At 55.6% G+C, this 27,782-nt stretch overlaps 1 protein-coding gene across 1 annotated transcript in view; it reads left to right on the top strand.

Moving 5' to 3' along the window:
• The window catches only part of DNAH1 (dynein axonemal heavy chain 1), a gene marked incomplete at its 5' end in the record, with an annotated part of 71,101 nt that overhangs the window by 23,443 nt on the left and 19,876 nt on the right, over positions 1-27,782 (top strand). Inside the window, 33 exons of the mRNA XM_081160843.1 lie at positions 311-430; positions 919-1,001; positions 2,062-2,203; positions 2,709-2,864; positions 3,260-3,458; positions 3,537-3,790; positions 4,357-4,569; positions 5,388-5,552; positions 6,552-6,673; positions 6,835-6,940; positions 7,546-7,725; positions 8,388-8,528; positions 9,098-9,261; positions 9,502-9,615; positions 11,083-11,271; positions 11,557-11,662; positions 12,343-12,456; positions 12,890-13,039; positions 14,518-14,604; positions 14,715-14,901; positions 17,069-17,160; positions 17,355-17,509; positions 19,011-19,188; positions 20,081-20,275; positions 20,364-20,483; positions 20,736-20,894; positions 21,059-21,163; positions 22,528-22,668; positions 22,786-22,946; positions 23,395-23,552; positions 23,878-24,051; positions 24,819-24,857; positions 27,468-27,646. Coding sequence (XP_081016969.1) covers positions 311-430; positions 919-1,001; positions 2,062-2,203; positions 2,709-2,864; positions 3,260-3,458; positions 3,537-3,790; positions 4,357-4,569; positions 5,388-5,552; positions 6,552-6,673; positions 6,835-6,940; positions 7,546-7,725; positions 8,388-8,528; positions 9,098-9,261; positions 9,502-9,615; positions 11,083-11,271; positions 11,557-11,662; positions 12,343-12,456; positions 12,890-13,039; positions 14,518-14,604; positions 14,715-14,901; positions 17,069-17,160; positions 17,355-17,509; positions 19,011-19,188; positions 20,081-20,275; positions 20,364-20,483; positions 20,736-20,894; positions 21,059-21,163; positions 22,528-22,668; positions 22,786-22,946; positions 23,395-23,552; positions 23,878-24,051; positions 24,819-24,857; positions 27,468-27,646 — 4,848 coding nt within the window. The remainder of the gene's footprint in view (positions 1-310; positions 431-918; positions 1,002-2,061; positions 2,204-2,708; positions 2,865-3,259; positions 3,459-3,536; positions 3,791-4,356; positions 4,570-5,387; positions 5,553-6,551; positions 6,674-6,834; positions 6,941-7,545; positions 7,726-8,387; positions 8,529-9,097; positions 9,262-9,501; positions 9,616-11,082; positions 11,272-11,556; positions 11,663-12,342; positions 12,457-12,889; positions 13,040-14,517; positions 14,605-14,714; positions 14,902-17,068; positions 17,161-17,354; positions 17,510-19,010; positions 19,189-20,080; positions 20,276-20,363; positions 20,484-20,735; positions 20,895-21,058; positions 21,164-22,527; positions 22,669-22,785; positions 22,947-23,394; positions 23,553-23,877; positions 24,052-24,818; positions 24,858-27,467; positions 27,647-27,782) is intronic.

Below are 27,782 nucleotides of genomic sequence, written 5' to 3'. Positions count from 1 at the left end.
TGTAGAGAACTGGGAACTCCCCATGAAGGACACCCTTAGATGGATCATTTCACAGAGCTGAGGGTGTGCAAGTGCAGGCCTAAGAAGTCCCATGTATGTGTGTGTATGTTGGCTTGGCGCAGGAGGCTGGGCAAGTGAAGTTGCTGGGTGACTCCCTTGCCCCACCGCAAGGCCTCAGCTCCCCAATGAGCCTGCTGCAGAATGTGGTGGGGTGGGGGCAATTACCTGTCTGGAAACACTGGGGACCAGAAAGGGGGAGCAGGCCCCGGGGAAGGCAAGGGCCCTGCTAATGCCCTCCTCCCACCACCAGATCTGTGAGGAGTTTCGCAGTATCAGCCGCAAGATCTATGAGAAGCCCAACAGCATAGAGGAGCTGGCTGAGCTTCGTGAGTGGATGAAAAGCATCCCTGAAAAGCTGGTGGGGCTGGAGGTGAGGCGCACACATGGGAGCCGGGGAGCGGGGATGGGGGTACTGGTGTCCAGGATCCTGGTGGGCTAGAGGTCAGGTGGGCTCATCCGGAACTGGGGAACTAGAGTCATGGGCCATTATTCAGCTCTGAAGGAAGGGGCTGGGAGATCAGGAACCAGGATGCCAGAGGTGAGGTACATACAGAGGACAGGTGGGACTCCGGGGAGCTATGAGGCCCTATGCACGGTGGAGGTTCAGAGCTGTGCTGTCTGAGAGGTCAGGAAGGTGGAAGATATGGGTCAGGGGCTGAAGGTTGGAGATGTGGTGGCCATGGCCCTTGGAGCTCTGAACCCAGTGCTGGCCTTGCACCTCGCACCTCCTCCCCCACCCCAGGCCTCCCCTCCTGGAATAAAGCAGCCTCTCCCTAGCACCCATTCACCTTGGGGAACCCAGTCACACACCCACACACCCAGGCACACATGCATTTTCATCACCGGCTGTCCCTGCAGGAGCGGATTGTGAAGATCATGGATGACTACCAGGTCATGGACGAATTCCATTACAGCCTCACCACAGATGACTTCAATGACAAGTGAGTGGGAGTTGGTTCCCACCCTCCCTGGGTGGGTGGCGGACAGCAGGAGGTAGGGGAAGAGGTGCCGAGCTGCAGGGGCTTTTGAATATCCTTGTGGCCACGGCTGAGCAGTCACACCAGAAATGCCCTACCAAGATGCCAGAGGCCATGGATCCACATGGTCTGGGACCAGGGCCAGGGTCAGGTGGCCAGTGGGTCAGAAGGAAATCATTTGAGCCTCTCGGCCTAGGGACCCTGCCCCCAACCCTGTCTCCATTCTCTATTCTATCATCAGCCGGGCCCTTTGTTTATGGTTGGAGCCCTTTGGGGTCCTTCGGAAAAGAAGGCAAACTCAGCCTGGTGGGCGGTCCCTGGGGAGGAGCACTTGTCCCCACCCAGCTCGTGGGAAATGGCCTCAGGTTGGAACTGCCTTACTGAGGCCACCAGAGACCCCTTGCCCACCCTGCCTCACAGACTGGTGATACCTCCAGGACCTCAGGGACAGGAGAGATTGGCACTCTCTCCTGCCCAGGAGCTTCAAGACTCTAACTTTATAGGGCATCCTGGTGCTCATAGTGGGCCTTCCCCAGATTTGACATCTCCAGGCCAGCTGCAGGCAGAATCCCTGAATCCCACAGGGCCCCATGTCTGCCAGGCAAAGAGAATTGGTCTGACATGAAGGAAGCTGGCCTGGTGGCCCCGGTTTGTCACCAAGGAAATGCAGGCTAGAGATCAGTCACTTTGCCTCAGCATCACTCCTCTTATTTCCAACACTATCCCCCACACTTGCCCTGTCACTGCTCTGGGCACATTGGATCTGCATCTCCCTGGATGCTGACCGCAGGTCCCAGACCACAATCTCAGGGTAGGGACTGCTTCCTCCGCCAGGCAGACCCAAACCCTGCAAAGTGGCTGTCTCCCAGCTCTCCTCTACTTCCCACTTGTCCAACCCTGGCTGCCTTCAGCTGCCACCTGGAACCCCTGTTCTCCCCTTTACCATGGGTGTCCCTGCCTACCCTGCCCACCCCATGATTTCAGCTGTGACATCCTCCCCAATCCCCACCCCTACCCCATCCAGATGGGCTGCCAACAACTGGCCTGCTAAGATCCTTGGACAGATAGAAATGGTGCGGCAGCAGCACTTGGAAGAAGAAGAGAAGTTCCACAAAATCCAGATTATGGATCAGAACAACTTCCAGGAGAAGCTGGAAGGGCTGCAGGTAGGGCTTGGCTGAGGCTCTGCTGGGACTGGCTCCCAATACACACACACACACACTTCTCCAGGGCTGGGCCTTGATTCTTGTATTCAGGAGTTGCTGTGCCAATGTTTGATGGCGGAATTGGTGGATGAATGAACAAATGTCTAAAAGAATGAATTGGAAAAAAATTAAAACAATTAAGTGAAAAGCCAGGAGGGTGTCTGGACAGCAAGCTCCAGAAGAATTCAGAGTAGCGAAGAGCCCCAACTCTTCTGTTGTGTCCTTCATGCCCAGTGGGCAATAGATGCAGTGTTCAGGGCGTGCGTGGGTCTTTCTCTGATTTTGCTGTGTTACCATGGGGTGGTCAGCTTCTGCCTGTAATGGGCCAGGAACCTGCTCACTCTTGGAGAAGGAAGTGCTCTCAGAACTGGGAGATTCTGATGCCCAGAGATCTTGGGCTTCCTGGGTGTGTGTGGGCACGGGTAGGGCTGCAGAGGCCTCTGACTCCTTGCTCCTTGGCCCACAGCTGGTGGTAGCTGGCTTCTCCACCCATGTGGAAACTGCTCGAGCGCACGAGATCGCCAATGAAGTGCGGAGGGTCAAGAAGCAGCTGAAGGACTGCCAGCAGCTGGCCATGCTCTACAACAACCGTGAACGCCTCTTCGGCTTGCCCATCACCAATGTAGGCCTCCCACCCCTAACTCCCAGGGTTTAGGAGAGAACCCATGGTGTTTGTGGCCACATCAGAACCCAGCTACCAGGTTGCAGGGCCCTGGCATTTGGAGGAGCAGGACCAAGCAGGCTGCAGAGAGGAGATAACCTACCCCTTGTCCTCAGTGCAAGGAGACTGGCTAGAATGAGGCAAGAGGCCTGAGGGTCAGTGTAGGCGTTGCTTAGCCACTCAGAGCCCAAAGCCTGCAGGGGGCAGGAAGAAAGGAGTCCAGGCCCAAGTCCACGGGGACAGGATTAAGGACAGCAGCCAGGAGCCAGGATGGGGAGAGGACCTGGCCCAAGAAGGAGCAGCGTGGAGAAACTTGGGAGCACCTCAAGGCAGCCCTGGCTCTTTTGCCCCTGCAGTATGACAAACTCTCCAGGATGGTGAAAGAGTTCCAGCCCTATCTGGACCTCTGGACCACAGCCTCCGACTGGCTGCGCTGGTCCGAGAGCTGGATGAATGACCCCCTGTCAGCCATCGACGCTGAGCAGCTGGAGAAGAATGTCATTGAGTCCTTTAAGACCATGCACAAGTGTGTGAAGCAGTTTAAGGACATCCCAGGTAGGTGACCAAGCCAGTCCATCTCCCACTTCCTGCCTGTGCTGGCTGCTTCTCACACCCTCCAACCCTGCCCGGCAGCCTGCCAGGAGGTGGCCTTGGACATCCGGGCCCGCATCGAGGAATTCAAGCCATACATCCCGCTGATCCAGGGGCTGCGAAACCCTGGCATGCGGAACCGGCACTGGGAGGTGCTGTCCAATGAGATCAACATTAATGTCAGGCCCAAGGCCAACCTGACCTTTGCCCGCTGCCTTGAGATGAACCTACAGGACCACATCGAAAGCATCAGCAAGGTGGCTGAGGTGGCCGGCAAGGAGTACGCCATTGAGCAGGTGGGCAGCCAGTGGGCTTACCCTGCCCCTCCCAGGCCCTGCCTGATGGCATAGGAGGAAGACAGTATTGGGCTCCATCCCTGAGATCCTTCACCAGGCCCAGAGGTTGAGGTGCATTCTGTTAAGTGAGTTAATAATGTATGTGAAGACCAGTTATTACTCAGTTACTCCTCTCAAGTTACTTCCTCTTCCAGGATGGAGCTGATAGCATGACCCTCATTGAACAGATGAGTAAGTTAAGGCTCAGAGAGGTTCAGCAATGACTAGGGCGACATAGCCAATAAGGGCTATGAGAGGGACCAGAGCTCCTAACTAACACCTTAGCTCTCTCCCAATATGCATGTACATGCGTGTTGCACACATTCAGCACATGTGTGAGAGCCAGTTGGCTTTGGATTCAGATGAGGGCCCATGGACGGTTTTTGGCCAGACAAGCAGTGTTTGCCAGAGGGACCCAAGTGAAGGTTATGGCCTGGCAGAGCCTGCTCTTCCCTGCCCAGTGCTGGTCAGACAGAATGTGGGCCAGGCCCTTCTCAGAACCCAGCCTGGCTTGTACCCCACCCCAGGCACTGGACAAGATGGAGAAGGAATGGTCAAGCATCCTGTTCAACATACTGCCCTACAAGGAGACAGAGACCTACATCCTCAAGAGCCCAGATGAGGCCTCACAGTTGCTGGACGACCACATTGTCATGACCCAGAGCATGTCCTTCTCGCCCTACAAGAAGCCCTTCGAGCAGCGCATCAGCTCCTGGGAGAACAAGTTGAAGCTGACTCAGGTGGGTCCTCCGTGGCCTTCCTTTATTTCTCCCTCACCCTCGCAGCCTCCATCCCATAAGTGGCCCTTTATCGTGTCTGGGTGGTGCTCGAAGCAGTGGAGAGCCTTGCCCAGGCCCGTGGTGATTCAGAGGCAAACCTGGCTATTTAGTGGACTGTGGGCTCCTTGAGGGCAGGGACCACATCCTGTTCCCCTCTGCTTCTCCTGGTGCCCACATGGGCCTGGCACAGAGCTGGCCATGACAGACATCTCAAGAGGAAGAGAATGAATGAATGAACAAATGAACGAATGAATGAGTTTGCATTGATAGGAAAAAACGAGATAAATCCTGAAAGGGGAATTTGGAGGCAGAATTAAGAAAAAAAGTAGCCTGTTTTGAAGATGTCTCACTCTTGAACTAATGTTTCAGAGTATTTTAGAGATCTCAAGTCCCAGTACACCTCAGAGAATTCTGGGTCAAAGACCCCAAAGTCCTGCCAGGCAAGGAGGCTGGATGGGCTTCCATGCACTGGGGGTTTTTCCTCTGTTACTTCAGGGTTTGCTGGTTTGGGTGTGGTTCCCTTCTAAGGAAGGGTGGGTCCACGGCTCTGTTGGAGGCTCTGGCATCCTGTGGTGGACTTGGCGTTTATCTCAAGAGCAGGCATCCATGCAACCTCTTTGTTCCTTGGAGTACTGTGGCTGATAGCGCCATCTAGAAATTTCCCCACAGACATTGGCTCTGATGCCCAGTTCTCTGCCCAGCACTCTGGTATGGTGAAATCATGGGGACAGGACCCCCAGCTTGGACCCTGGGCTCTGACAGTTCAATGCCTTGCCCAGGAAGTGCTGGAGGAGTGGCTGAACTGTCAGCGGTCCTGGCTCTACCTGGAGCCCATCTTTAGCTCTGAGGACATCAACCGACAGTTGCCCGTGGAGAGCAAACGCTACCAGACAATGGAACGGATCTGGAGGAAGATCATGAAGAATGCCTATGAAAACCGGGAGGCGAGCTGGCATGGGGATGGGATGGGGAAGCTGGGACCCCCAAGGGCCCCTGTCACATTGTTGGGAGGCTCCTGCTGTCATTTCTCCCTGAACAAGAAAGATCAGAGATTAAGTCCAAGGCTTGGTCTTGGCCTGTGTTCCCAGGTGAGCTCTCCCATCATGAGAGACACCCCTCGGAAACACAATAGTTAATGATTTAACAGTTGATGATTTTCTTTTCTTTTCTCCTCCCCACTCGATATTTTTTGCATTGCTTTTCAGAGAGAGTGAAAGGGAGAGAAAGATAGAGAAACATCACTGTGAGAGAGACACATCGATTGGTTGCCTCCTGCACGTGCCCCAACTGGGGTTGGGGATGGAGCCTGCAACCATGGTACATGCCCTTGGCTGGAATCAAACCCAGGACCCTTCAGGCCACAGGCCAATGCTCTAACCACTGAGCCAAACTAGCTAGGGCTGATGATTTTCTTTGTGGAAATTTGCCATCCACATCAGCATTTTTTAAAAGTCCTGCAGCAAATCAACCCCCTTGGCTTTGTTTAACCCTATTTTTTTTGACCATGGACTTCTTTTTTTCCCCCTCCCTCACCTGAGGATATTTTTCCCATTGCTTTTGAGAGAGAGTAGAAGGGAGAGAAAGAGAAACATCGATGTGAGAGAGACACATCGATTCGCTGCCTCCCGCAAGCACCGGGGTTGGGGATCAAGCCTGTGATGGAGGCACGTGCCCCTGGCCAGAATCAAACCCAGGACTGCTCAGGCCATAGGCCAACGCTCTAACCACTGAGCCAGACCAGCTAGAGCGACCATGGACTTTTTTGTGGGGGACTGACAGGCGTGGTGGATGCAACCCCTAGTTCAGGGTCATTTTCCTGCCCCTGTTCCTTCCCAGGCCTCACTGAGGGTCTCTGGTCCATATGGGTGCTCTTTGAGCCCACCTTACTGCCTCCCAGTTGGACCATGCTCACTTCCAGTTTCTCTCTGACCCGGGCCATGCAGGTGATCAATGTGTGCTCTGACCAGAGGCTGCTGGACAGCCTGCGGGATTGCAACAAGCTGCTAGACATGGTACAAAAGGGCCTCAGCGAGTACTTGGAGACCAAGAGGAGGGCCTTCCCCAGGTGGGCACCACCTTCCCCATGCCCACTCTCTCAGTGCCTGCCCGTGAAGCTGGGGCATTGAGGATCCCACCCATGCTGGCATGCAGGGGTATCAGTGGTACTAAGGCAGCTGGGCCTTAGGCGGAACCTGAGCCACTCCCTTACCCCTGTTCCCTTGGCAGATTCTACTTCCTATCAGATGATGAACTACTTGAGATCTTATCCCAGACAAAGGACCCCACTGCTGTGCAGCCCCATCTGCGCAAGTGCTTCGAGAACATTGCCCGGGTAGGTGACTCTGCCTGGGGCTCCGGGCCTTGGGCTCAGGGCCAGGAGCATTGGGACTCCTTCCCAAGGAGAACAGCTTTTCTCTAGCCCCCAAGTTCTTTTATAGCAGGAAATGAGGGCCAAGTGAGATTTCTGGCCCTCGGAGATGCATCTGGGGCCTGTGGGAGGAAGGTCAGCTGCAAAACTCCCAGCTCAGGACTGGGAGGCCCTGGATCTCAACTCATTCAGGGGAGCCCCATCCCCACAATACACTGAGGTGCTGGCTGGGTTGAGAAACCCATGAGGCTAAAGGCTCCTGACTCTCCTTGCCCTCATTCTTGCCTACAGGGAGGCTGCACAGGCCAGCACAGGAGGGGGACTCACAGGCAGGGTTAGCCTTCTTCCCCAAGTAGGCTGGCTGGGCTAGAGCTAGGGACAGGGCAGACCCATCCTGCCTGAATACACACTCAGGGAAAGCCAGCACAGCAGATGTTCAGGTGGGGACCCCTAAGGCAGAGCTCTCTTCTGAAGGTGAAGGGTACAGGTAGGTCAGCCCTGGGGCTGTGGTGGGTGGAGCCTCTGGGCACACCTGGTACAACCCCCACTCTTGCTCACCCTGCCCACAGCTGATGTTCCAGGAGGACCTGGAAATTACACACATGTACTCAGCAGAGGGTGAGGAGGTGCAGTTGTCCTTCTCCATCTACCCGTCCAACAACGTGGAGGACTGGCTGCGGGAGGTGGAACTCAGCATGAAGACCAGCGTGCGAGACATCATTGAGAGGGCCATCAGGGCCTACCCCACAGTGAGTCATGCCTCCCACCCCAGCACAGCCTTCCAGCCTTGTCCTTCTATTTGCTCTTTGCTCCATCACGGTAGCTGGGCTGTCTGCATGCCTCATCCTCAAACTATTGCCTTGACTGCTGCTGCTCTCCGTCAGCCAGGGGATCTCCGGGGACAGGGGGTCCTTGAGGCCTGCTCAGTGAGGAATCTGAAAATACACTCCAGAAAATGAGACTTGCTCCTAATAATAATCAGTCACTATTCTGTTTCAAGCACTCACTATGTGCCAGGCCTGGGCTGGGACTTTACCCACATTACCTCTCCCAGCCCCACAGTCAATAGCAGAGCTGAGAGTTAACCCTTATCCTACAATGTCAGTTCAGAGATATTTTCTGCCTAAAGGCATGTGATTCACAGGTGGCAGAGTCAGGGTTTGAACCAAGAATTATACGTCCCTGATCCTGGGCTCCCAACCCTCTGCTTCAAGGTCTCTGCTGAGGAAGTGATGACCCTGCCCACCCCTGAGGGTTCCAGAGCTTAATGGCTTCTCTGCTTTTGAGGTGGAATTAACAACTTGAGCCCAGAGTTCAAAAGGCAAAGCACAGATGATGCTTAAGGAAAAAAAGGGTGCAGGGTTGGGACTGGCAGCTGCCTGGGTCAGCCCTGCCTGTGTTATCTTCCCAGATGACCAGGACCCAGTGGGTTCTGAACTGGCCTGGCCAGGTGACCATCGCTGGGTGCCAGACCTACTGGACTATGGAAGTGGCAGAGGCCCTGGAGGCCAGCAACCTCAGTAACCAGCTGTTCCCCCAGCTTGCCCAGCAGGTGGGAGTCAAGGGCGTCATCATCTGCTCCCTACACACACCCCACCCTGGGAGAGCCCAGTCCCTCCAGGACCTTTTCCTATATTGAGCCTAAAAGAGGCCTTGGGTTAGATCTAATGGGCAGAAGGGCAAACACACCAGAAATGAGTGTCTCACAACCAGTCACTATCGGGTGGGACTGGGGGTCTGAGGACAGCTCTGAGGCCAGGCAGGTGCCCTCTCCAGATGGTCACTGAGGGAGCCATCGCCTGCACCATCCCAGCTCTATGCACTGGCTCCTTACTACACTCCTTCCTCCAGCTCCTCACCAGGCCCCACCTCCTGGCTATTGAAGGGTCAGGTGGCATCATACACTACAGGGAGGCAGATGCCATGTGCATGCCTCCACTTTTATTTACTTCCCTGCCAGACTTCTTACGTGACCAATGCCCCCCTGTGCCCCTCCCATCCCAGACCATCAGAAGCCCCCAGGAGAGAGAGGTTGTTCCTGGCAAAAACCCACCCTCTGTGCAAAGGAGAGAGAGCCTACCCCTGGCATGATTGCCTGACAGTGTCCCCCAACTCCTACAGCTCAGTGACCTGGTGGCCTTGGTACGGGGGAAGCTGTCCCGCATGCAGCGGGCAGTGCTCTCAGCACTAATTGTCATTGAGGTCCATGCCAAGGATGTGGTGAGCAAGCTGATCCAGGAGAAGGTGGTCAGTGTGAATGACTTCGAGTGGATCTCACAGCTGAGGTGAGGAGGCAGAGGACCCTGGCCCAGCCATCCCCAGGGTAGAGCATCTGCAGGCCAGTGCCAGGGGAGGGTGGAGAGTCAATCAACAATTGCTGTTCCCAGACCTTGAGGCCCTGGGACAAGCTGGACAGAGGTACCTGATGCCTTTATTCACAAAAGAGCCACCTTTCCTCAACCACATACCCTTCCTGGTGGCCTATGGTCCCCATGGCCTGAGAACCTATTTTGCTGCAACGCCAGGTACTATTGGACAAATAACAACCTATACATTCGAGCCGTGAATGCTGAGTTCATCTATGGCTACGAGTACCTAGGCAACAGCGGGAGGCTGGTGATCACACCCCTCACCGACAGGTAAGAGTCCTATGTGGGACTCCCCGCGTGCCCTCCCACACTGGGTCACTGGGTCCCTTCCTCCAGCTCTAGCTGGCCCAGAAGAGTAGGGATAAAAAGGCGCAGCCAGTCCCATCAGAGCATGCAGGGTTAGGAACATGGGCTTCAGGTTTCAAACCAGCTCTGGAGGTGCAGGAGTGAGCCAAGAATGCTGCGCCCGTGGGTCTGGAGTTGAAAGAGGCCTTCAAAGAGCTTCAAGCCAAAGTTATTGACAACACAAGGTGGAGCTCACAGACATACAGACTGAACAGCCAAACAGGACAAAAAAGGATGCCCATCTTACAGACGCGGAGATTATGACTTTGGGAGACGAGACTAACATGTCTGACAGTGTAGGAAGGAGTTTTATTCTTCAGTCCGAGGAGATAATTTACAATCAGCTGTTAGAGAGACAGAGCATAGCCGAAGGAAAAATGAAAGAACTGGAACAGAAAAAATCCTACCCGGAGCACACGCAGCATGAAGGAAGCTGAGGACAACATCCAGGAGATGCTGACGGCATGAAGGGCACAGTAGGAGGCCTCAGGGAAGCTCTTCCTCCTGAACCCTCCCATTCCTGGCAAGGACAAGGGGCCTGTGAGGGGAAATGGCCTCTGCTTTACCCTGATGGACATTTATCTGGATGGTCTGGTGACCCTCAGGTTAATGGAGATTATCCTGAGCCCCTTTCAAATCCAAACCTGTATTTTTTATCCTGTCTCTGCCTGCCACCACTGCCAGAGATACTCCTCTCTCCTGGGGGAGGAGTCCTGAACTCCCAGGAGAGGGTGTATTCGAGCCACGACAGACTGGGGGGGGCTGTGCCCATGCCCCCTACTAGTCATGCTGGTCAGACCAATAAAAGGCATCTATGCAAAGAAAAAACCACACCCAGCTCTGACTGTCACAGGCTGAGTGACTTTGGGCAGGTGACTCAGCCCCTCTATGCCTTAGTTTTCTCTCTGGCTTCCTCAGGGTGGTTATGAGAATTTCATGAGCTGGGACATAAAGCTCATAGCTCAATAAACATTAATGGGTGTGAGCTTTACAGTTTTTTCCAGAAGAATTGATCTTGAGAGAAACAATGGGCAAGTCCTTTTATAAAGTGAACAGTTCTCTTCTGCAGTCAGCTTCTTCCTCTTGCCAACTGTCTTTAGTAGCAGATTTTCAAGTTGGATTTTGACTAAGGGAAGTGTGGCCACAGGTGAGCCTTCTCAGGGGTCTCTGAGCAAGGCTCTGTGGGGCCACAGGGTGGGGTGGGGAAGCACTGGGCGAGGGCTGCAGTCCTGACCCCGGCAACCAGGCCTGAGCACGCCTGGGGTCCTGAGGGGATGGAAGCGCAAGAGCCGCTCATCCATGGGGCTGAGAGAGGGAGGTTCTCTCTCCCTGTGTCTGTGGGAATCCCAAGGAAGGTGCAGGACCCATGTGTACCTCCTCTGACTCCTGCAGGTGCTATCTGACACTGACCGGCGCCTTGCATCTCAAGTTTGGGGGTGCCCCAGCTGGCCCAGCCGGCACAGGGAAAACAGAGACCACCAAAGACCTGGGCAAGGCCTTGGCCATCCAGACTGTTGTGTTCAACTGCTCTGATCAGCTTGACTTCATGGCCATGGGCAAGTTCTTCAAGGGCCTGGCCAGGTGAGGCTCGGTGTGAGGGCAGCACAGGACAGGGCAGGAAGGCTGACCTCTCCTGGGGGCCCTGCCCAAGAGGAGCCTCACAGGATGGTGGAGGGGACAGGAGGGGATAACAGGAGTCAAAGGCTCAGCCCCTGCGGGCACTGGGGAGGGGTGGTGGGCAGTGGGATCATGGCCAAGCAGATAGAGATCACTATTGACCACTTCTTCCCCAGTGGTGTCGGGGGGCCCTTGGAGGTGCCAGGTGGGCTCTGAACTCATATCCATTCATGTTCTCACCTCATTTAGTTCTGGGGCTTGGGCCTGCTTCGATGAGTTCAATCGCATCGATATTGAGGTACTGTCTGTGGTGGCACAGCAGATCACCACCATCCAGAAGGCGCAGCAACAGCGGGTGAGCCATCCCCCTCCCCGCTTCCCCAAGTCACCACCTCATCACTTCATCTAGACCTGCCACACCCATGCCTTCTTGTGACTTTCCACCCTGTAGGGTGAGAAGCCAGGCACTGAGCCTGCCTGAGCCCAGCCTCTCTCCTTTCACAGGGGACTGAGTACTTCCCCCTCCTCCTTTTGGAGCTCTCCTTGGGGACTGTTATAGCTAGTCAGGGAGCCCAAGATCCCTACCCACTCTGGGGGTAGCTCCCAGTCCAAGCTGCAGTAGTTGAAGGCATCCCTCCCACAGGAAGGACATCTGTCCTTCCTGTAGCCTTGTTCAGATTGGCCAGAAGTCTTCTGGGAACAAGAGCTGGGAGGCTGGCAAGAGCCCCAACCCTACCCGAGTAGGGCCCTGGGTCCCAGTCAGAGCTAAGCTTGCTCAGGTCTGAGGAGAATCAGTTGTCAGGACCTGGGTGTGGGAGATAGGAGATTTGTGAAGACCTCAGGTAGCTAGGACCTGGGAGGCTACAGGTAGTTACTAAGATCAGAGGTCTCAGGCCAGATCCTGAGAGAGGAGCCAGCTCATGATCAGGGATCCAGTCTGGGCTGACCAACTATAGTCAGGACGGGGGCATCAACAGGGGACGAGAGGACCCATCCAGAGGAGGGGCAGGCAAGCCAACCCCTGCCACCCTGTAGGTGGAACGCTTCATGTTTGAGGGCTTTGAGATCCCACTCGTGCCATCCTGCGCAGTGTTTATCACTATGAACCCAGGATATGCTGGCCGCACTGAGCTGCCTGATAACCTGAAGGTGAGTTCAGGCCTGGAAGGCCACCCAGGGCACTGGGAGGCACTGGAGCCTGTGGCCTGGGCTTGGAGATGCTAAAGAACTTATGCAAGGCACACAGCTGCTGGACATTAGGGACTGTGACTCCCCATGGCAGCACTCCTGTCCAGGGGTCCTGAAGCCCATTCCCAGGCACAGAGAGGAGGCCCCAGGCTTGTCCTAGGGTTGGGAGGAGTTAGGGTACGAATTCAAGTTAGCACAAAAGACCAGTTTCTAACAGGCAGAGTGGTCCAGCCACAGGGAAGTATAAGCCTCAGTCATGGCAGGCGTGCTCCGAGCATCCACAGGGGAGGAGGGCAGTGAAGTGGCCTCCTAAGAACTAGACAGCCCTTAAAATGGGTAGTGCTCTGGGAAGAGAGGTCTGCCTCTCTATTCACATGTGCACTGTGGACCCCAGGCGCTCTTCCGGCCTGTGGCCATGATGGTTCCAGATTACGCCATGATTGCTGAGATCTCCCTCTACTCCTTTGGTTTCAATGAAGCCAATGTGCTGGCCAAGAAGATCACAACCACCTTCAAGCTGTCCTCTGAGCAGCTCAGCTCCCAGGTGAGGCCCTGCCCCAACCAGCTTCCAGGGTCTGAGAGCCACTGTCTGCCCCCAGCAATCCCATGAGATAGGAATTACATCCCTATTTCTCAGCTGAGGACACTGAGACCCTAAGCAACTAAGAGACTTGCCAGGCTTATGCAGTGCCCAGGAAAGCTGGGGCAGGAGCCAGGAACAGATGCCCATCCCAGCTGGTTCAGGTGCAAGGGAGGGTCAACCATTAGGAGGCCAAGAGCCACACAACCCAAGGCTTTGGATCAAGTGCACCTGGGTCTCATGGGGACAGAGTGGGATAGCCAGCCCCTTACCTGAGCCTCCCAGCTCTCAGCCTCCCGGCTGTGGACCTTCTACTCAGCATGCTAAGCCCAGGTTTCAGGGATAGATACCATTGGTCCAGGTACCAGCACTGGTGGACAAGCTTTTCTGTTTGGCTCCACTCTTAGTCTCCCCTTTGCAGTGGTAAAGATGAACCCCAACTCTGTCTAGGCTCATATCCTACCAGCTTAGTTTCTCTTTCCTAATAGTTCCAGAAAAAGTCCCAACTCCCACCTCTCTGGGTGGCATGCTTATACATGAACACCAATCACTGTGGCTAAGGGGAAACCACACTTCCTTTGGCCAAGTGGAGCCCACCGAAACCCATGGCCTAGAGAAGATGCAGTCCGTTACTGGGAAAACATCTGTCCACCACAGAGCATCCTGGTGCCAACACCTGCACACACCTTCCATCTAACCATCCACTTTCAAAATGCTTTCCCCTTTAATAGAGCAACTGTTCCCACATGGTTCTGGAAATAACCTCAGCCCTTCTCAAATGACAGTGACCCAAAGTCAAGCCCAGCCTCTTCATTCAACTCCAAGATTTCTGGGAAATGTGCTGGTCTGTGGATCCAGATGTATTCTCATGGTCTAGCACCATGGGACAATCTGATAAATTTAACTATTCCCAACACCTGGTATATAATGAAGAGAAACAGGACCAGAGGGAAAAGCCATGGTAGTGTGACTGAAAAGGGTGGGTCTGGAGCCATGTCACGAGGGAATCTTAGAAGGAATCTCAAAGGCCATTGAGGCCAACTCGTCATGGCACACATGGGAAACTCCTTGATTCACTTTGTGAATAAAAGTCGAGTGCCTCCCTGCTCTTGGCACCATGTTGGTACTGCAGGGATTTAGCTGCAACCAAGGCAGAGTCCTTACCCTCGGGCCAAGAGTCAAGCAGGGGACATAGAATAAGTAACCCGGTAAAAGGAGAGGGCTGCTGGGATGGTGAACTAGGGGGTGGCAGAGGGGAGCAAAGGAGGGCACCTGGCCCAGGCTGGGGCACACAGGTAGTCATAGATGGGCTGCAGGGGAAGTGACATTTTAGCTGCAAGCTGGGCAATGGGCCAAGTACCAGGTGGGAGGCAGAGTATTCCAAGCTGAAGCCCTAAAAGGGACAGTGCCCACACCTAACCCCTCCTGTATGGTGGCAACAGGATCACTATGACTTTGGGATGAGAGCTGTGAAAACTGTGATCTCAGCAGCTGGGAACCTCAAGCGAGAAAACCCCACCATGGATGAGGTGAGTGCCATCCAGAGGGGTGCCTGGGAGAGGCTCTAGGAGGGCACCAGAGCGGCTGGAGGGGCATCTAGCCTGGGCCACCCTGAAGGCTCCTCTGGCCTCTGCTTCAGGAGCTGATCTGCCTCCGGGCCATCCGTGACGTGAACGTACCCAAGTTCCTGCAGGAGGACCTCAAGCTCTTCTCCGGAATTGTGTCTGACCTGTTCCCCACCATTAAGGAGGAGGACACTGACTATGGCATCTTGGACAAGGCCATCCGCAAGGCCTGTGAGAAGCACAACCTCAAGGATGTGGACGGTGAGCCCCTGGCCCCTGCCCCACAGTCCCGTGGGTGTCAGGAAGGGCTGGCTCCAGCCACCCTGGGATCCTGGGCAGGGGAACAGAGACAGGCTGACCAGCCTCAGGGACCCTCATGCCTGGCCCAGTGTGCTGTGGGCTGGGGCTCTCTGTCAAGCAGTCTATGGGGGCAGGTGCCCCTAGCCCTGTCTCCACTGGAGCCCTTCAGGTTGATGGCTATCTGGAAAAAACTCCTTTGTTCTGACACCAGATGTGTGGGATTTTCTTACACCAACCAATGCCAACTGGCTGGGTATCTTAAAACTCAGTTCAATTCTGACACTAGTCAGCATTAGCATAGACCCCACAGGTTAAGGGCTCAGTTCCAAAGACTGTCCCTACTTCAGATGCCAGTTCATGTAGTAGATCCCCAAGTTACCCACGACTTCTGTCTATCTTGGCTACAAATCAGAGGTTCCCATGACCCCCTCCTCAGGTTTGATCACTGGCTAGAATGGCTCATAGAACTCAGGGAAACACTTATGTTTATTGGTTGACTATATTAAAGGATATGAGAAAGGATACAGATGAACAGGCAGATGAAGAGATACGTAGGGTGAGGTCTGTCCCCATAGAATTGGGGCGTGTAACCCTTCAGCATGTGGATGTGTTCACCCACCTGGAAGCTCTCAGGAAATTACAGAGGTCTAGGAGCTCTGTGTCAGGAACCAGGGTCAAAGACTAAATATTAGAAAAGAAGATTCTGCTAACATCCCTCTTTACAAGCGTTTGAGGAGCTCTGTCTCAGGGACTGAGGCAGAGACCAATATATCATTATTTTTCCACAATGGGGAAGCAGCTGGCGTCCCCTCCCCCAGACCTCTTGCTGTAGCCTCTCCTCCCTGTGTGAGGAGCAGTCCCAGCCCTTGGGCCTTTCTCGGGCCTTACTTCTCCCACACAGAAGCTGTCCTCTGCCCTGTGCATGACTGGGGCTTGATGCCATGATTGGGGGAAGATGGTAAGCTGTGGCCTGTCCACCCCTCCACCCCCCGCCCCACCTCACCCCAGCCAACACTCCTCTCTTTTGAACGAAGGCTCCATTCGCAAGCAAAGCATGTTGCTCCCACCTGTAGGACTTGCTCACGTTCCTTGTGGAACTACAGGCCTGGTGTCAGGCCTTCCTGAACAGACTTGTTACAAAGGCAACCATGCATCTGGAAGGGCTCTGGGGGACACCTCCCTCAGTTAGACTTCCTATGACCTGAAACCCCTTCCCTGATAGAAATTGGGGGTCTCAGTCCTGCTACCATGTGGGCGTGCGACTTTTGTCCCCACAACCCCAGCCTGGCAGCCCTCTCCTCCTTGCAGACCCTCCCAGGGCCCTTTGGGAGGTAGAATGATGCTCCTCCTGGAAACCACACTGCTACCCTGGCCATGTGGGGTCTTCCTCGGGCCTGCTATGCTCATGCTACAAGCCTGTTCCTTGTGCCCTGCATTGTTCTTCCTTCCACGTGGGGCTCTGACACCACCTCCTGCCCCCCAGGCCCCAGCAGGGTTATTGGATGAAGCCTCAAGCTCTTCTCTCCCTGATGGTCTTGGGTCAGCTTTGCTATCACTGAATAATGAGCCCTTGTCCCTTTGACAAGGATCCCCGGCCTGCAGTGCCGCAGCTCCCCTACACACACACTCTTAGGCCAAAGTGATGCTCTCATTTCCTACCTTCGTGGGTCTGGCCTTCCACCTACAGCTAGCAGCTGGCCCTACAGCCCTGGTGTTGGTCAGTTAAAGCTCCTGACTGACCCTCGGATTTTGTCCCTGGGATTTTGACTATATTGGCCAGCACTTACTTGGGGCAATGCTGTCAGCAGACTGGGCAGCAGCTTTGGGGCTGGAGTTGATTGTGGGCCTGTGACAGCTGACACTGAGAAGGCCCATGTGGCCTGCCACCTGACCAATGGATATGAGAGAGTAATAGTCCCAGTGGAAACCATGTCTGCTCTCTGCCAGGCGCCGTGCTTAGAGCTTCACCTGCCTCTGCCCATGAGGACTATGTGACCTCATTTTACAGATGAGGAAACTGAGGCTTAGGGAGTGAGGTGACCATCTGAGGGCACACCGCAAGCTAGTGGCAGATACAGGACCTCAGCCCATGCTCTGACCCCTGGGTTCCCCTGCCATGTCCCCCCAGGCTTCTTGACCAAGTGCATCCAGCTCTACGAGACCACCGTGGTGCGGCACGGCCTCATGCTCGTTGGGCCCACAGGCTCCGGCAAGAGTAATGTAAGTGCGGTCAATCCAGGCAGTCCAGTGCCCAGACAGTGGGCCCGAGGGCAGTGCAGCCTCAGCAGGAACCTTGGTCCCCATTTGCACCTCTTGGTCTCTAGAATACCTCCCATCCCCTGTGGCCCACAGCCCACTCCAGCCCTGCTCTCCGGGGGGGCCAAGAGCTCACTCTTGGGTGCCTGTCTCCTCAGTGTTACAGGGTCCTGGCAGCAGCCATGACATCGCTGAAAGGGCAACCATCCATCAGTGGTGGTGTGTACGAGGCTGTCAACTACTATGTTCTCAACCCCAAGTCCATCACAATGGGCCAGCTGTACGGGGAGTTTGACCTGCTCACCCATGAGTGGTGAGTGACCGTTGAGCCCCTCCAGTGACAGCCCTGCTCCTGGATCTCTGGAGGCTGTGGGCCATGGGCCCCCTCCTCCTCCCCTAGCCCAGTGAAAGGTCTGGAGCTCAGGCTCTGGAGCCTCAAGCCTGGGACTCTACCCACCACTGCACTTCCTAACTGAGTGACCTTTCTCACTTCCTGGACCTTGGTCCCCTCACCTGCAAAGGGGAGATAAAAGCAGCACTATTATTATGGTAAGGAGAAAATGAGATTAACACATGAAAGATACTAGGATGGTGTGGCACACACCAAGTGCTCAGTAAGTGTTGACTTCAGTCATTGCCCCAGGAGAGGCTGGCGGTCCCTCTCAGGGCCTCTGTTCCAGGCTGAGGCATGCATTTTAAAGGACATGCGCTGAGCTGGGAGAATGGCAACTGGGTTGAGACCCTCCACACATCAGTACCTAAGGGTCTTTTCTCGGCGGGTGGGGGGGGAATCCTGTATCTTCGGAGAAGTCTCCATTCTCCCGCTGGGGTGTCTGCTTGGCTCCAGTGTTCTGGTAACCCAGTGTGGGGGTGGGTACCCTTCTTTCTGAATGCAGGCCTGTCCTACTTCCCTCATTTCTGGTAAAGGGTCTCATCCACACCCACCCCAGGCTCCTGTGTGGGTAGACGGGGACCTGGGGGTCAGACCAGAAAAAGGGCCACCTACAGCCCCTTCTCTGGCACATGGTGCCCCTGAAATCCGAGCCTCCCTGGTTCTGTGGTCAGAACCAGATGCATCTCGCAGCTCATCGCCTGCTTTCTCTGCTTGGTCATTTCCCTCTCCTCCATGTCTTTCCTTCCTCCGGAACCATGTGGGCCTCCATTCCTGTTGTTGCCCCTCCCTGACTTCCTTTTACTTTCCAGGGTATCATCGTTTGTGTTCCTTTAATATCGCTTAATGGGGATTTGGCAGAGGGAGTATGAGTACACATTGTTATGTTACACCAGGAAGTCCTTTTTTCCCTATTACATTTTTTAAACGAATGAAGATATTGAAGAATGAAAAAACAGAAAACAAAACAAAACAAAGAGCAGCCCTGGCCAGTTGCTCAGTGGTTAGAGCATCAGCCTGTGGACTGAAGGGTCCCGGGTTCGATACTGGCCAAGGGCACGTACCTTGGTTGCAGGCTCAATCCCAGGCCCCGGAGGCAACCAATTGATGTGTCTCACATTGATGTTTCTCTCTCCCTCTCTCCCTCTCTCCCTCTCTCCCTCTCTCCCTCTCTCCCTCTCTCCCTCTCTCCCTCTCTCCCTCTCTCCCTCTCTCCCTCTCTCCCTTTCTCCCTTTCTCCCTTTCTCCCCCCCCCCCACTCTCTCTGAAAAGTAATAGAAAAAATATCTTAGGGGTAAGGATTTTAAAAAAAAACAACCAGCAGAGCAGGACCAGACTGGCAGGCAGGTTTCCTTCTTAGCTAGCTGTGCTTGCCACCTTGCCTCCCTGGCACCTCCAACTCTCCCCTCCCTGGTGGCTCCAGGACAGATGGGATTTTCTCCAACCTCATCCGGACTGGGGCCACCGCATCCGACACCAACAAGAAGTGGTACATGTTCGACGGGCCAGTGGACGCCGTCTGGATTGAGAACATGAACACGGTGCTGGACGACAATAAGAAGCTGTGCCTCAGCTCCGGGGAGATCATCAAGCTCACAGAGGTGCATCCCCCCGCCCACTCACCCTCTCTACTCTGCAGCTGGGGGGACCCGGAGGCCATACTGTGCTTGGCCAAACCTTCTTCCCCACCCACCCCTCCCTTTCGGGCCACAGCTTCATCTCAGGCAGTTGCCAGGACCCACCTTGGAGCAAGCTCCTAGCACCCCTCCCGGTCCCTGAGCTCCGCACTGCAGCATGTGCTGCCTAGCTGCTCAGTGCCGCCCTTTCGGCAGACCCACCTTCTGTGATACTCGGAGCCCCAGGCTAGGACAACCACCCACCCCTCCCAGCTGGTGCTGCCTTGTGCCTCCCAGGCCCACTTTCAGCCATGTGGGCCCAATCTAGGTCACTGTTCTGGCAGTGCCCCCAGAGTCCGGGGGACGGGTGGTACAGACCTGGCCAGAGGGACGCCTCCCTGGTGTGTGAGGGGCAGTTCTCAAGGGAAGGAGGGGTATCACCAGGAAGGAAAGGCAGTTCACCATGTCTGCACTGAGCCAATCTCTCGCGCCCTTCTGAGAGCACCTGGAGGTCAATGCGAACTTATGTCCATGTACACAGGTGCACGCTCTGTAGCAGAGCACACAGCTCCCATCAGATTTCCCCAGGGCTCCAAGGACCCCCCAAATGCCCTGACCCTAGGCTGGCCAGAGAGCTCCCAGGAATCTCCTGACTCCCGTTCCTCCTCAGGGATCAAGGGAGGGCACATAATCAGCTGAGGGCCAAGGGGTTCCTGCATCCCCCCCACCCCAGCACTGCTTCTGGCCCACTGCTGGACCCCTGTTGGACCCCTGCCCACAGCTACAGGATGAGCAACCCCTTCTCATGGCCCTGTAGCCCTTTTACTTGCCCTGGGGCTGGCAGCTGGCCCATTCACACAGTTCATCTTGGTGCCAGGAGATGACCATGATGTTTGAGGTGCAGGACCTGGCAGTGGCCTCACCAGCCACAGTGTCCCGCTGCGGCATGGTGTACCTGGAGCCCAGTATCCTGGGGCTCATGCCCTTCGTCGAGTGCTGGCTGAAGGGGCTCCCTGCCTTATTCAAGCCCTACCAGGAGCACTTCAAGGACCTCTTTGTCAGCTTCCTGGAGGTAAGCAAGGCCACAGTGTGCCTGGCCCGAGTGTGGCAGCAGGGTGCTGTGTCCACCAGCCACAGGAACTGGGTGCCATCCTCTGCAGGAATCCATCACTTTTGTCCGGTCTTCAGTGAAGGAGGTGATCACCTCAACCAACAGCAACCTAACCATGAGTCTTCTCAAGCTGCTGGAGTGCTTCTTCAAGCCCTTCACACCTAAAGAGGTATGGCCCTGAGCAGTGGGCTGGCTCCCCCATTCTCCTTGCCTGGGCTGCCTGAGGGCCCTGAATTCCAAGTCCAGCTTCCTAGAAGAGGGAATTGGATTGGTCCCCCTGGGTCATGGGAATGCCCTGTCCATTCTGCTGTAGACACAAAACTGTGCAGTGGAGACCAAGGGATATCCCCCACCCACCAGCTTCCTCAGGCCACTCAGTGCTATTCCTACCTTAGCCTGATGCTGTGCTCTCGGTCCCTAGGGCCTCAAGAAAATACCCCCCGAAAAGCTGAGTCGCATCCCAGAGCTGATCGAGCCCTGGTTCATCTTCTCCCTGATCTGGAGTGTGGGTGCCACAGGGGACAGTGCCAGCCGTATCGGCTTCAGCGAGTGGCTCAGGATCAAGATGAAGATGGGAAACGTGAGAGGCAGCAGCCCCTGGGCTGGACCCCTGGGTCTGGGATGCATGTGCTGAATGCTAGATGTTCTGGGGCTGTCCCCTGGGCCTGGGCCCAGGCCCCCAGGGACAAGTAGCTACACAAAATACTGGGCCTCACAAGCTGGTTTTCCCCCTGGTTCTTGCAGCTGACCATGCACTTTCCAGAGGAGGGGCTGGTGTTTGATTACAGGCTGGAGGACGCTGGCATCAGCAATACCAATGAGGAGGAGGAAGAGGAGGAGAGTAAGCAGGTGACTGCAGGCCTGCCCGGAGGGGCGAGGACAGGGCAGGGAGGGCTCCACTGGGTGGTGGTTGTCCTGGAGGAATGACTAGAGAGAAGAGGCCATGCTGACAGCCGCAGGTCTCAGGCTAGGGATAGGTGCATCATCTCATGAATCCCCCCAGACCCATGGGTGGCTGTTTCCCAAACAAGGAGACTAAAGCTGAGAACAGCCACACCCAGCTGGTCATTGCAGAACTGGACTTGCACCTGGATCCAGAAGATGTTAGAGCACCTCCCTTCTCAACCATAGTCACTGTCTCTTTGTTAATGTTGAGTCCAGAATTGGCAGCCTCTGCTTTACTTAAAAGCCCCATTTGTCCAGGACCTAGGCTCCCCAAGAGTGGCCTGCCTCAGTGTTCCCATCCCTCCGGCCACCCAGTGAGGACTCTGTGAGCCTTACCTCATTCCAGGATCAGGGCCCCAGCTCAGCAGGAGGAAGGGGCAGAGAAGCATCTGCAGAGATGGTCACAGTGCAGAGTCCTACTGGGGACCCCGCAGGGCACATTTGAGTCTAACAGTCAGAACTGTCCCCAATGGGACATGTTGGTTTGACCATAGTGAGTGCCCCCACCAAGGGAGGTCTGCAAGCTGAGTCAGGGCTGTGGGTGAAGGGATGAAATGCAGGTGGGGATGGTGGGGGAGACCAGGCCAGGTGATTTCTAAGTGTCCAGGTGATGCCAGCACCCATGGTTCTGGTCCCTACACTTTTGGGCAGCCTGAAACTAAATAGCAAAGACCTTTTCATTCTGGGTTGTCCAATTGCCAGAATACCTCCTTTATGTAGAGACCTAGGGACTAGCAGTCCCTGGGGAGCCTCCCACTGGAGGCAGCTGTGTGCAGGGCAGCCTCTACATGGGCAACTGTGTGCAGAGAGCCCCTCATTCCTGGTGATTTGTCTTGGAGGTCCCTCACCCAGGCAGAGGGTGGGGCATGGGGCTTCCTATTTCTGTCAGAAGCAGCCCCTTGACCTAGCCAGTTGGCTCAGTGGTTAGAGCGTCGGCCTGAAGACTGAAGAGTCCCAGGCTCGATTCTGGCCAAGGGCACGTACCTCAGTTGCAGGCTCCATCCCTGGTTGGAGCATGTGCAGGTGGCATCCAATCAATGCGTGTCTCTCACATGGATGTGTGTGTGTGTCTCTCTCTCTCTTCCACTCTCTCTGAAAAGCAATGGGAAAAATATCCTCCAGTGAGGTTAAAAAAAGCAGCAGCAGCCCCTCACCTGGGCCCTCTTGCCAACGCCCAGCAGTGCAGCTACTTGCCCTCCTGGTGCACTTGGCTAGGGGTGGGCTGGGGAGGGGTTCCAGGCCCAGCCCTGAGCCACCTCTGGTTCCAGGTTGCCTGGGTGAAGTGGATGGACTCTTCGACCCCATTCACCATGATGCCGGAGACCAACTACTGCAACATCATCGTGCCCACCATGGATACCATGCAGATGTCCTACTTGCTGGGCATGCTGCTCATCAACCACAAGCCTGTGAGCGCCCCCCCATGCCCTGCCTCTCCCTACAGTAAGGCCCGGGTCAGGGTGGCTAGCTCCTGCTCTGCACTGGGCCGTGAGGGAGCTCTGCCTTCTTGACCCCCACTCTCCCAGGTGCTGTGCATCGGGCCAACAGGCACGGGGAAAACCCTCACCGTCTCCAACAAGCTCCTAAAGAACCTGCCGCTGGACTACATCAGCCACTTCCTCACCTTCTCAGCCCGCACTTCGGCCAACCAAACCCAGGACCTCATCGACAGCAAGCTGGACAAGAGGCAGGCACTTCTCATTCTTTCCTCGGCTCCAATGTCCCCCCAGCCTGGCTGAACCAACTGTTGTCTCACCTCCCCACCAAATTATGCTCCTGGGTTTACCAGAAACCTCCCGGGGTAGGTGAGGCTGGGCTCCCTTGAAGACTCTTCTGGAGCCTTCTTCCATCAGGAATTCCCACTGAGCCCTTCCCTGGGTGCTTGCCCTAGGCTGGGCACTTGGGCAGGGCCTGTTATCCATATGCCTGGGAGGCAAGACTCACCTTGAGGGAGGCCAGACTTAGGACATCCAGGTGTGATGTCCTAGGACACTCAGGATGGGGCAAGGGACTGCTCAAGAGGTCCAGCAATTCAGATGAGGTCGGAGTTAGTGAGGGCTTTCCAGACGCTGCCCCTGGATTCCCAGAGAACCTGGTGCCCACGGGTGCTGGGCTCACATAGCCCTTCCCTATAGGCGGAAGGGTGTGTATGGACCACCCCTGGGCCGTAACTTCATCTTCTTCATCGATGACTTGAACATGCCAGCCTTGGAGACCTATGGTGCCCAGCCGCCTATTGAGCTGTTGCGCCAGTGGATGGACCATGGAGGCTGGTATGACCGCAAGATCATCGGTGCGTGCCGGCTGGCCCGGGGCAGTGGGGTGTGGGCCCGGTGTGCTGGACAGGGCAGGGCATTCCTCCATCAGGCACTGTAGGCACATGGGGCCTAGGGCCCATGGTACTTTTAGAGGAACCACGGAAATGTTTTAATTTATTTTAAAATCAGGGGGGACATGAACTTTTAGCCCAAAGAAAAATTTAATGTATATTAACATATTTGTCTTTATACCAATACTGTTGTAAATGATCATGTTTAATACTGTTTTAATGGAGGAAGAGGCCCATGAAAACAAAAGTGCCAGCAGGGCCCACTCCTAACTGCCTGCCCCCACTCCAGGAGCCTTCAAGAACCTGGTGGACATCAACTTTGTCTGTGCCATGGGGCCCCCAGGCGGAGGCAGGAATGCCATCACTCCACGGCTGACCCGCCACTTCAATTACCTGTCCTTTGTGGAGATGGATGAGGTCAGCAAGAAGTGCATCTTCTCCACCATCCTGGGCAGTTGGATGGGTGAGCACTGGGCAGGAATGGGGAAGGGCATGGCAAAGGCAGAAGCCCAGGCCGGGTAAGTGACACCAAGGACAGCTGGGCAGCTGCTGGAAAGGGTGGCATGCTGAACCACTGACCTGGCTTCACCCCTTACTCAACTATGTTACCTTTGGCAAATTCATGACCCTCTCTGAACCTCAGTTTCTTCCTCTGTAAAATGGGCAATAATATTAGTGCCCCCCCCCCCAAGTCCTGAAGGTAAAAAGAAGACGTAGCATGGAGAGCATCCAGCATGAAGCCTGGCAGTTGTTGACTGCTGAATGTGATACATACATATGTACACATATGCATTTACCTGCATAAATACCCACGTGTCCATTAGTACTGGTGGAAGGATTTACTTTTGGAACTCAGGAAAAGCCATCAGGATGACATGGACAAAGTGGCCCTGATCCTTCATGGGGCTGGGGGAAAAGTCCACCCCAGGATAGAGTTTTCCCCACCAGCCCACCTCCCACCTAACACACACTCTGACCTGTGAGCTCCACTTGATGCTGTGCCAGGTTATGGGTGATGGGAATCAAGCTTTCCTCAGGCCTTCTCTCACCTGACCTTGCCTACCCTGCCCTCAGGTGCTATAGGCCAGATGTACCTACATGCCCAGCTTAGAGGTGGAGCCACATTGCTCTAGGTGGGGGATTGGTGGCTACTTTGAGAGCAGCCAGCCAGGGTGGGCTGCAAGGGGCCCACCTGACTCCGATACTCATGTCTCTCCTTTAACCCTCTAGATGGACTCCTCGGAGAAAAAAGTTACCGGGATCCCGTGCGTAAGTGCGGGCCTGGATGGGAAAGGGCTCTGGTTCCAGAGGGGCTCCAGTTGGGTGTGGTTGAGGCTAGGGACCAGGAGCCACAGTGAACCATCCTCAGGCTCATGGGGGGCGACCTTGGGCCTTTGCCAGAGCAAAGGTTAGCCCCGGGGCAGAGTGCCTTCCTAGGCTCATTCACCCCTTCTTCTAGCTGTCAGTCCTTCAGTGCCTGGGTTAGCGTCTGGCCCATAGTAGAAGCCAAGTAAATGCAAGTTGAAGGAAGGAAGGAAGGAAGGAATCCAGCAATCTCCCACCCTGTGTGAAGAAGCAGAAGCTCCAAGAGAGCCAGCCTCTCCTAGGAGCGGGCATGAACTCAGGAGCCGGGGGTGATCTGCCGCTGGGGTCAGGCAGCCCTCGTGAGGCAGCCTCACACAGGGCAGGTCTGTCGGTCATTGCAGCAGGGCTATGGGCACTCCAGAACTCTGTCCCCACCTCATGTCCTGCCTCTGCTCCCCCCTCAGCTGAAAGAGGCTCTCAGAAGAGAGCGCCCTCTCTAGTCCACATCTACTGCTCACTTGCACCCAGGCCTCCCTCAGTATTCTGTGCTGTAGTCTCTCCTATTTCGGGAATGAACTTCCCTACTTCCCAGGGAGGCCAAGCCCTCCTCTTAGGCCTGAATCCCATCCCCTGTTGTCTGCTTGAAGACGTGGCTCCACCTCCACCCCCAACACCAGTAGTCCCTCTTGCAAACATGTCTTGATTTCTCTCATCTCAACAACAAAACAAAATCACCTCTCTTGGTCCCTTCCCACCTACCCAGGGCCATTGCTCCCTTTCTCTGCTCGTCTTGACAGAAAAACTCCTCAAAAGCACTGTCTCCTCCTGCTGGCTCCAGCCCTCTCCTCCCACGTTCCCTTGAGCCCTGCCACTGCCCTAGGAGTGCTCTTGTCACCAGAGGCCTCATGTGGCCAGACCAAAAGTCAGCTCTCGGTTTTTACCTACTCTGGTTGTCCGCAGTGACCCAACAGGTGGCCCCTCCTTCTCTCGGGTCCCCCAGCCCCTAGCCACCCCTTCCTAGCTTGACTGGGGCTTGCTCTCCGGCCTTCTCTCCTCTTTCCCTTCTAACCCCACTCTCCCCGGACAATCTCATCCCACCCCGGCAATAAAGCCCATCCACTCTGAGTCCGCATGTTCAACCCAGGCCTCTCTCCCAAACCCGACCCCACGTCTCGTCTCACATGTCCACTGGGCATCTCAGACTGAATTTGTCAAACCCAGTCGCCTCTCATCCCAGGTGATGGCAGCTGTGTCCTTTCGGTCACTCAGGACAAGAGCCTCGGCGTCATCCAGACTCTCCTTTCTCTCTCACACCCACATCTGTCAGGAGGTCCTGCTGTCCATCCCTCCACAACCCACGCCAGCCACTGCCCATCCTCACTCACCAGCCATAGCAGCAGCCCTCTCCCTGGTGTCCTTGCTTCTGCCATACCCTCTGCATCCATCCATCTGTCTTCTGTCTGTCCGTCCTCTACTTGCAGCCAGCAGGACCCATTCAGATCACATTCTCTCTCTCCCTCCCTCCCTCTCTCTCCCTCTCTCTGGCAAGCCCCCAAGCCCCAACAGTGGCAGCCCCTGTGCTCTCACCTCCTCCTGCTGGTCCTTAACACCCCAGGTGTGCCTACCTCAGGCCTGTGCCCACCCCTCAGGCCTTTACCCTCGCTGTCCCCTCTCTGGAACCCTGTCTCCAGTTATGGGGCTGCTTGCACCTCACTTTACTTTCTGCTTGAGAACCCCTCCTCAGTGAGGCTTATGTCAGAATCCCGACCCTGGCTCTCCCTAACCTCTCCTGCTACCAGTCTCTCCACTTTCTGTCACTGTTTCCTGTCCACCTGACTTATGGGTCTGTCATAGTCTGTCTCCCACGAGCTTGCTTGCTTATTGGGTGAGGAGTGTCTGTGCCCAGGACCAGGAGCAGCACCTACATGTGCTGAAGAGCCCCCTTTGGAGCTCGGGAGCCCTCCTACCCTTCTTTATTTTTTCCCACTTCTGGGGGCTCCCTCTGCCCCAAGTCCCTGCTGTCAGTATCCTGGTCCCCAGCAAAGAGTTGGACAGTTTTCAGAGAACAAGCAAATGGGTGGTTAGCCGTGACGAGGCAGCCTGGAGGGTGCAGCAGCCCCAAGGTGAGCCTGAGGGCCATGGCTGCACCCAGCCCCACTACGTCCACTGTGAAGTCTGAGGCCATGTGGACCATGTGACCCTCCCCATGCGTGGCTCAGAACCAGCGTATTTCAGGTCTGGGACACAGTCCCGTAGGGAAAGAGAGTCATGGCCCCCCTGCACTGAATGCACCCCAGTGCCCAACTCACGGACAGGCTATGTCAGTCATGAGGATGTAAAAGGGGGGCCCTCAGAGCGGGAGACTCCTCACCCTGAGGTGGGGGACATCAGGAAGTCCTGGTGGAGGAGATGGCATCTGAGAGGGGCTGAAGGGTAGGTAGAATCCAAGCATGCACCTGAAGAAGGGGTGTCTGGGTGAGAACACAGCACCAGCGAGGGCAGGAGGCTAGGCTCTTCAGAGGCTGCACAGGGAGCTCCCACATGTGTGACCCAGGCCTACTCCTCTTCCCACAGCCGGGGCCCCCAACATCACCCACTTCACGGATCCCCTCGTGGAAGCTACCATCACGGTGTACTCCACCATCACCTCCCAGCTGCTGCCCACCCCAGCCAAGTCCCACTACACCTTCAACCTGAGGGACCTCTCCAAGGTCTTCCAGGGCATGCTCATGGCCGACCCAGCCAAGGTCCAGGTGAGGATCTGGCAGGCCCCTTTCCTGTGTCCAGCAGAGAAGTGCCCACTCTGCCCTCACTGTCCTCCCCCGCCCCCCAGTTTCAGGCCTCCCTGCCCAAACTCCGCAGCCTTGATCAGGCCAGGCCTCCAGGAGC

This window comes from Miniopterus schreibersii (assembly GCF_964146895.1).
Source record: "Miniopterus schreibersii genome assembly, chromosome: 15".
In the NCBI taxonomy this organism is placed as follows: Eukaryota; Metazoa; Chordata; class Mammalia; order Chiroptera; family Miniopteridae; genus Miniopterus; species Miniopterus schreibersii.
This window is presented reverse-complemented; position numbering and strand designations above follow the sequence as displayed.